The 8,691-nt window shown below is 34.4% G+C and overlaps 1 protein-coding gene across 1 annotated transcript; it reads right to left on the bottom strand.

Annotated features, from left to right (window-relative positions):
- Positions 1-644: 644 nt before the first annotated feature.
- On the bottom strand, positions 645-3,407 carry LOC105763196 (uncharacterized). Its single transcript, XM_012581327.2, has 5 exons — positions 2,901-3,407; positions 2,562-2,829; positions 1,885-1,983; positions 1,575-1,768; positions 645-841 (listed from the first exon to the last, which is right to left on the bottom strand). Exons 1-5 carry the CDS (start codon positions 3,311-3,313, stop codon positions 766-768), a joined length of 1,050 nt encoding a protein of 349 aa, XP_012436781.1. The 5' UTR covers positions 3,314-3,407; the 3' UTR covers positions 645-765.
- Between the last annotated feature and the right edge of the window lie 5,284 nt (positions 3,408-8,691).

The following is an 8,691-nucleotide window of genomic DNA, read 5'->3' as shown; positions in this document are numbered from 1 at the left end:
GATGAGTTTTATTACGAACTAAAATTTATACTGGGAACATAAATGAAAAAAAACATTTCACATGAGTTCTTGTATCATTTTATATCTTCTATTTTACTTATTCTTTTAATTAATGCTCGTGTAATTTTAAAATTTTGAAAGGTTATAAAATCGAATAACTCTATTTGATTAAATCAAGTTCAATTTTTTAAAATTGAACCGAGTTTTGCTCACCCCTAACCGGTATACGTACATACTAATATTTATATAAATACGAATTATTAATATGTCAACTTCCAACTTATATAAACATATAACACCTTAAACAAGTAATAAGATAAAAATATATGAATTGCAAGGTGTAAACTCAAGCAAGCTATTTTAATTTTTTATTTTTACATATGCTGCCTGCCTGCCTAAGATAGGAAAATAACCTGAATAAGGTTTTGAAATCTGACTTTTTCATTTTTTTTTTCTTGAAGTACTAGTGTCAAAAATGGATGCTGAGCAGGTATGAAACTATGCCCCTCAAAATATAAGGGAAGGAGTAAACATACCCGCATCCAGCACATATTTGTATCCGACACAGCTGCGTATAGGTTGGTTACTTCATCCTAAGATTTTTCAAGTTCTCACAATGAATCAATAATTCATGTTAAAGCAAGTGGAAGAAAATGTTGATGCGATAAACATTAGCACCTTCAATGTAAATTATCGGATTAACCAAAACTGTAACAAAAAGGACCAAAAACGAAAAGAATACACATATGTCATACGTAACTTACTTTACAGTAATCCAACAACACAACTTAGATGCAATCTGTTTTCCAAGCCTCTCAAATGATGACCTAATAGCATACACCTGCCAAAAGAAACTGGCTTTAATCTCATAATAGTATCACTACATTTGATATATTGCAACTAAAAAGTAGTTATCGATCTTTTTTCTTTGAAACCAATAATTTGCAAGTTATGTTATGAATGACAACCCAGAATCTCTTTCAAATTAAAATCCTCATAGACTTTCTTATTTACCCCCTTCTCAACAACTACAATGCGCGTGCGTAGTGGTACACAGATGTCTGTGCATTACAGGGGCCTTGAGTGAAAGAAAAGGGTGAAACTACTTATCAAGTCCCTCTATTATAGGGACGGGATCAAATTAGTCCCCCATACTGTTAATTGGATCAATTTAATCTTTGTACTATTAAAAGAATCAAATAAACCTAAATTGTAAGAGAGTTCACATTTACTGTTTAAAAATAACATGAAAATTAATTTATTCCATTTATAGCTCAACTCCAAATAAAATTTTATTTGCAGAACCATCAAATGCTTTCAAAATATTAAATATTAAATAATAAATGACATTTTTTTAACAGTAAATGTTAGCTCTGCTGAAACTTGACGTTATTTGAATCTTTTTAATGATATAAGGACTAAATTGATTCATTTAATAGTAGATGGACTAATTTGATCCGCTCCTTGTCATAGAGGGACCTACCAGATACATTCACTGAAAGAAAAGCTTAATGTGCCTGCTTTTACGAAACATTCGAACCTAACTTGTAAAAAGCAAGAGCATGAAAACATACCAGAAAAGCAGCTTTGCAAGGTAATCACGTGAAGTGCCACAAGTTTCATCAGCAGCATCTTGAAGATTTCCCGTGTTTACTATCCCTGAATCTCTCATACAGGCATCCTTGAAGAACCTTTGCAATATATTCTGAACAAGCTGATGGATCATTTCCTCCACTTGTACCGATGATGGTTGGGATAATTCTGTCACCTGAAAAATAAAAAGTACAAACAATGAGAAAGTTTCAAGTAAATTGTACGATCAAACAAAGTTAATTCAGTTTCACAACATGACAATCTATTAAAGAAACACTTTCCAGCTCTTACCATGTCAGCATCCAAGGATCGTAAATACTCTAACAAACCATTCATGTTTTCCCTGCCACACTCCATTCGCACATTTTCCTTCTTTTGAGCACTCAGTTCCTGAAACGACATAAATCTTATATAGAGGGAACACGGAGAACACATTATATCGAGCTATTGACAATGAGTTAGGTACCATGATCCATCAAATGGAGGAACGAAGGATTCACCATTACAGGAAAGCTCGGATATGTATATAAACATTCTTTATAGCACATAACAAGAAAGAAAAGAGCAGTCTAAAATTGATTGCCAAAACATGTTTGTTGCTAGAGCACCTTAATAACAAGAGACACAGTCAAGAAGAAGAAATGCAATCAAGACAAACCGGAATTCAAATAACCAATTGGTATGTTTAAAGTCAAGAAAAATCCAGAGTTAAATTTTCTCAAAGACAACTACTTCCAAATTGACCAAGAATCATCTAACTTCATTTCTCTTTCATTAATTTACATATTAAGCAAGTATAACAAATTTTTAATCACTTCTAAAAAGAAAAGAACATGAGCTTCAAATTTTGCATCTTTTAACCCTCAATCGCATTATTTGTAAATATAGTATATGTATGTGTGTGAGAGAGACTGATTTTATAATTAATTACAAAATTTGTAATTACATAAAAAGTCTAAAATCCTCACCTCCTCCATATCAGATAACTCAGCTTGCAGCTTCTCAATATACTTCAAAGCCTCCGGCGACAAATCCTCAAAAACCCTCGGACTTATCTTCTCCAGTTCTTCATATTCACCATTTCCACCCTCTCCCTCCCCAATATTATTCCTCACCACCTCTCTGTGCCGGTGACTAACGCCCTCCTCCGTCTCCTTCACTAGGTCCTCCGCCGGTGCCGCTCTTTCCAGATTTCTCATCAATGAAACCCTATACTCCGCGTTCCACAAGGTATACCTAAAAAAAGTATAATTTTTTTTAATTGCAGTAAAAAAAAATTTTTTGAAGAAGAAAATAAGATATATTACCCTGTGATGATGGATGAGAAGAGGAGACGATGAAGAGGAGGTTTCGAGAGGGAAACCAAAACGGAGAACTGATCAGAAGGGAGAATTCCGAGCATAGTGGAGATAGTTCGCTTCATAGCTTCCTTGGCGGAATCAGAAACCCCTTTGGAAATAACGGAAGTGTCGAGTGGTTCGATGTGCTTTAACATGTTAGATATTACTATGAATCCACGATCTAAATTCGATTTCTGCGTCGAAACGGAGTAGTCGTCGTAGGCTCCGCCGTCCTTTAAGCAGCAGCTCACGGTCAAGGCTGAAGGAGGACGGTTGCGAGGGCTAGGGAGGAAGCGAGAGAGAGAAGGTGATAGAGGTTTGACTGAAAGGGCAGTGATGCGGGAGAAGATGACAGCTCGGGCCGTGGCTGCCGATGCCATCGAAGATGAGAGCTTCTGGAGCTCTTTCTTTTCTTTCCTTCTAGTTTTCTCGCTTTCTTACCCGTTTTTGGAGCAGCTAAGCCTAAGTTTGATTTTTTTTTCTTTAATATTTAAGAATGGAACTGCCAACTGGCCGAACCGGGCTGATTCATGCCCTGATTTTTTCTTCTTTTTTTAAGTAAAAATTGGATACAATCAATTACAAACTAATAGGGAGACTATTAGAATTCGATAGTAATAATAGACTATTTAATCGAATCTAATCCGCAATTTTAACAGGAGAAACATAAAAAATTTGGTTTCAAAGGAAAACTCTTTTATTAATCCTGCCATAATGTGAGGAGTAAAATTCATTTATCTTGGAATTTGCTTAATAACCACTTGCCATTCACATCTGCATAGTTTTTGGATTCGTAAAATTAAGTTTGTATTATTGATCTATTTCATGTCGAATGAATGCTTTAATCGAATTTTAATTATTGACTACTATGAATTGTTTGTGTTTCAATCATAGTTGCTTCGACAACGAATGTGACATCTCATAACTCGAACTCGGTGAGCAGGTCGAGTACCTGGGTGTTACAAATTGAACATGTGTGATTAAGGCTCAAATAATTTATAATTAAGTTCCGACTCTTCACCTATTGATTATAAACTCATATAGTCACGAAGTCATTCCAATATAGTATCGCGACTTAGCTCTCCCTAATGACATATCATTATGAAATCAACCTGATCAATGCTCGTCCAATGAACTTGTTATAAGTGTGTTACCCTCATAGGGTATCCTTAATTTCTTTGGGATAAATTCGTTCTCCTAATATGATTCTATTTTATCTCATGGTAACCATTACATTTTTCTTCGTGAAAAGTCAATTACTATCAAATAGTAATCAAGTCATTCATCACAAAGATGAACGACCTGTGACCACATTTACTTTTCATCTATCATGTCCCAATGAGAAGATATCATTTACTCATATCTCGGTCTATGAATTTCACTATTGTGAATGACGCTATATACTATAGAAGTCATATACACAATACACTAGCTTTCGGTTCCTTACCTATTTGAACTAAGGCTTGTACTTACATCAAAGTATACTAGTCATGCATACATAATTTGTCATCCACTCAAGATTAAGGTATATCACACTATGAACACCACAATTGAATAAATCCATAAATGGATTTAGGATTTCTTCTTCTTGGATCCAGTCTCATGTACTATCAGTCTAGTTAGTCGCATATATGTCTCTATCTTTTAGGAGTAATTCGCTCTGATGCCCAAGATAAGACATTTCTCCAGTTGGAATTGATAGATGGCATATTAGTCTTTCAATCGATTTGTTCATTTCCTATTAGACTAAGGATTTGTTTAGGTTCGTCTACTAATATAAGTTGTCTTTTTGTATTACGATCCAACCACATAATACTGCTTAGTATTAGTTTAAACATCAGACAACCAGTGAGCCAATATTTGCTTCTATTTTTCTTTACATGCAAAAATTAGGTGAGGACAATATACAAAGGGAATTAATATAATTCATGAATAATTTTATTAATCAATTTGTTCGATAAAATTACGAGTGTACATAGAAGAAAATACTACACTAGGGTACTAGATTCAACATCCTACCATTGGAATCCTCAATCTCTTCTCCAGACCTCTTGTCATTAGCTAGAAAAACATCACCTGCACAAAATAGACAATGCAAAGGTTTGCATTGACTTAGTATATTCGACATCATAAGGCAGAATAAAATTTGGCACCCAAACCATTATCAGGAGAATTCATGTCGAAGTTAGAGGAACCTGTTGGATAAAGATGGTGATCTCTGAAAAGCTGAGGCATTTTTGCGGGTGTACCAGCTGAGACTTGCCACTTCAGACCCGGTTGACTGAAATAGCGAGTAATGTAATCCATAGGTTCCCTTTTTACCCCTGGGAGGCACTTTGTTCCTCCAAATTTGAGTAGAAAGGAAAGGCGTACGCAGCTTGTGGCCAACTCCTGTTATTTCGGTAGCCTTCTGTAAAATCTCATGTCATGTACTCACAAGCTCCTTTGTCCTAAAGACAAAATTTAAACACACTTCTTTGAGTGATGCCAAGTGGGACCACTAGTATCCCCTATTGATTCATGATATTTTATTGTTGAGTGGCACTTGGACTATTTATCAGCCTCAAACGAAAGGTGCACTTAATGGTAAAAAGTCGTTTCCACTTGATTAGGAAGTCAAACTTTCTACCAACTTCAGCTCCACAAGAATATACTTCCTATAGTTAATATTGATCCTAGTTGTCCCCCAAAGAAAATATTCTCTGTTTTTGGGTGGGTTTCTCACGGGTAGATTTCAAACATTCCCAAAAGTCTCTCGTCATCTATTTCCCTCAAGTAATACATATATTGGAAGACGTGCTTGCAACATTAAATAAAATACCCAACTATCAGCCACCAAGAAATGTTTTGTCAGTTGCTCGAGCACTACATTGTAATCATTAAGCAAGTCTCGTATAAATTCAGGAAGAGGGAATGTGAACCCTGCTTCAAGTAAAAATAGCGGGAGGTAGAAGTCAGGCTTCGCACTAGTAGTTGGGACCAAATACTTTACTCAAATGGTGAATGCCTTCTGACATGCTAAAATCATATTTATAATGTCTATCAATCAACCCAAGACACATTAACAACCTCTACATCTCCAACTTGGTTGTGCTACACAAGTAGCTAAAACTTGTTATTGGTTCATCTTTTGTTATTTCGGGTTACTTGATAATAACCCTTTGTTCTTTCACCGTCTCTTTTAATGGCACTGTTGGAACATTTTCAAATATTTATAGTATTCCAATAACTATAAATGAATGAGTGTAATTAATCAAAAGATTATATTATTTTTTTTAAAGAATTATAACTATTTAAATAATATTATTTGAATAGTTATAATATTAAATGAATAATTATGTGTTTATTTTAAAGACATTGTTATTCGAAAGACACCTATTGATGAAAGATGTCTCTATGAAGAGACATGAAAATTTCTATAAATAGGAATGAGATTTTATTTGGAAAATACACCAAAAAATTCTAATATTTTTTATTTCCTTCTTTCATTTTCTAATATTATTAGATTATTCTATAAAGTATTACTGCAGAAATCCTTTGTAGAAATTGAGTTTTTGTTATACATTGCTCAGTGCGTAGTGGACTATTCTCGTCAGTGCAAAACACAAATAGTCATTGGCTTCATTGTATCCTCGAGGTTAATTTGCTTGGAACTCATTTGCACACCGAAGATAGGTGGGGGTGAATATAGCCTTAAAGATAGTGGCTTATACACGCCTTGGAGCCTTGTCCTATTTCTTTTTTTTCTGTTTGAGTTTCGTTCGTGTGTTCGAGATTTTCCTCACCGAAGATTTAAACTAACAGGCACATTATTAGACCGGCCACCACCTTTGGCCATGTTTTCCTAAAGCACCAAAAATCACTGGAATAAAGTCAAAAATGAAGTATTGTACCAGAAATCAAAATAGAAAAGACTCAAAATAAGAAACCACCACAAAAATCCCAAAAGAAATTCAGAGAACAAGAAACCTAAAAAGAAAGAACACAACTATAAAAAATTAACAACAAAGGGATTTCAACAATCGCAGAAGCAAAATGACCTCAAAGAAGAACAATTGAAGAATATATAGAGGCTTCCTCAAAACAAACAGTTCTACTACCAGTCCGAAAACCAATGGCAACTCAACACATGTCGGTAGAAGCTATCAGTCATCAGTGCCTTGATTCTCCAGAAACAATTCCCAGTGGGCATTTATAGACAAAAATTTAGAAGTTTTCACAACGACTTTTCACTTTCCGTTGCAAGTCACACCAACGTTCCTCACCACCTGCTATTATGATTCTCGCAGAAAGTGCAAAAACAACTTGTCTTGAGAAAGGCCACTTTATAACCTCTCCCTCACTCGTCTTGAGGGGGGAAAATTGTTATACCTCCACCAACTTAAGACACGTGGCAACATGATATGCCACCTGAGAAGTGACCTCCACCAGTTACGGACCAGGTGGTTATTAGAAGTTCTGTCTCCCAATTTGACTATCTGACCAGGTAGGATGTAGGCATTCAAAGAAGCTAGCTGGCCGTTTCCCAAAACGATAGCACCACTCGTTTCCCTTGGCATCCGATCTCCTATTGAGAATGTGATTCTTTTGGCCACCAAACCCCACGTGGGTTTAACCACTCCATACCATGATTTAAAAGGAATGACAGAACACGTTCTATCATGGACATCCTCCTTATGCGTCCAATAATGATGGCCTGATAGCAGATCCGCTATTGTTAATGCTATCTAACATGGGACCTCGCCTATAAATAACCTTCAGGACGATGAAGAAGGGATCAACTCTCCAACATCCTAGCCTACACTTTGCCACCTTCCTCTCAGTTTGTCTTCACCACTATCACCTTCATTCTCAGTATTCTTAGACTCTTAACCCAAATAAGATTAATTGACCTTCGTCATCTCCACCACTCCTTCCTTGTAGATCTACTATCTTATCTTTGTTCATCCTACACATCAACAACATTTAATAATAATTTATGAAACATCATAATATTCACCAAAGGAAATTTGCGGAGCAGTAAAAAACTTTGGTGAAACGGAATATATTTATTTTAAAACAAAATTTTGAATTTAAAACACCATTTTGTTTTCTTTTGAAGGACCAAAACATTTTTTTTCGTGCTTTCTCATGTTATATACATATACTCATGTATTCAAGTAATATGATAAATTGCATTAAACAATTATAAAACATAGAGAGAGAGAGAGAGAGAGAGAGAGAGAGAATGTTTTTCAAATAAGCGCATATTGAGTTAACTAGCAATGCATCAAGCATTGTATCAATACCATATATCACATGCAAATAAATAATTTGTGATGTTATTTGGGTATGAAATAAATAATCCCTGTACAATTGTAGTGACTTTTACTTAAAAGAAAACCTTTTATATTAATAATTAGTATTTTGTGTATTTACGATCCGAGAATTTATATATAATAAATAATTATTCTTAATTACGGTATAAAATTGAATATAAAATTATAAAATTATAATGAGTCAAGTGTTGACATGACAAACTGTGGTTGTTGAGATAAAAATGATGATGTGGCAAGTGACATGATAAATTGATGTGAAAAATGATGATATAGACTTAATTGATTTTTATTATATTACGAGGATTTAATTAATTATTTAAGTAAAAATAGTATAATTCTAAAAGTTCTATTATTATAAAACAAGAAAAAATTAAATGTTATAAAGTTGTTTTTAGAAAAAATATATAAAATTTAACAAACTTACTAAAAATTTAAAAATT

This window comes from Gossypium raimondii, chromosome 12 (genome assembly GCF_025698545.1).
Source record: "Gossypium raimondii isolate GPD5lz chromosome 12, ASM2569854v1, whole genome shotgun sequence".
Lineage (NCBI taxonomy): Eukaryota > Viridiplantae > Streptophyta > Magnoliopsida > Malvales > Malvaceae > Gossypium > Gossypium raimondii.
The sequence above is the reverse complement of the archived record's forward strand: the minus strand, read 5'-3'. Positions and strand labels throughout refer to the sequence as shown.

What these genes read in the sequence shown, in the direction of transcription:
- LOC105763196 (XM_012581327.2), bottom strand. Translation starts at nt 3,313, where the DNA reads ATGGCATCGGCAGCCACGGCCCGAGCTGTCATCTTCTCCCGCATCACT. An exon ending in TTCTCATCCATCATCACAGG is followed by an intron (nt 2,830 to 2,900) that starts GTAATATATCTT and finishes TACTTTTTTTAG; the next exon opens with GTATACCTTGTGGAACGCGG. An exon ending in GATCCTTGGATGCTGACATG is followed by an intron (nt 1,769 to 1,884) that starts GTAAGAGCTGGA and finishes TTTATTTTTCAG; the next exon opens with GTGACAGAATTATCCCAACC.